The sequence below is a fragment of the Ogataea philodendri genome, assembly GCF_020536065.1.
Source record: "Ogataea philodendri strain CBS6075 chromosome Unknown scaffold269, whole genome shotgun sequence".
NCBI lineage: Eukaryota > Fungi > Ascomycota > Pichiomycetes > Pichiales > Pichiaceae > Ogataea > Ogataea philodendri.
Genome location: NW_025764030.1, coordinates 1 through 325, shown reverse-complemented (window position 1 = coordinate 325; position 325 = coordinate 1). Strand labels below are relative to the sequence as shown.

General features: G+C 43.7%; 1 protein-coding gene across 1 annotated transcript; it reads left to right on the top strand.

Moving 5' to 3' along the window:
• Nucleotides 1–5: 5 nt before the first annotated feature.
• On the top strand, nt 6–325 carry OGAPHI_004541 (uncharacterized protein; the record flags this gene model as incomplete). Its single annotated transcript, XM_046205631.1, has 1 exon — nt 6–325. A coding segment is annotated over one exon (320 nt), but the record flags the coding sequence as incomplete, so codon positions are not given.

The following is a 325-nucleotide window of genomic DNA, read 5'->3' as shown; positions in this document are numbered from 1 at the left end:
CACACATGGATTTCGATGTTAACGAATGGCCTCCTAAAGAACTTGCTGATCCAGAGAATTCCCATGAAGCATTGGCAGTCAAACTGATTGATCCTAAAAAACCACACTTGGAAGGTCTCACTTTAGATGCTATCGTAGGTATCCAAGATCCACTACGTGAAAACGTTAAGAATTCGGTCGCTCAATGTCAAAAAGCCGGTGTCACTGTACGTATGGTTACCGGTGATAACTTGTTGACTGCTAAAGCCATTGCAAGAAACTGTGGCATTCTCTCAAGCAAAAGTTTGAACGATAGTGCATGTGCCATGGAAGGTCCTGCGTTCAG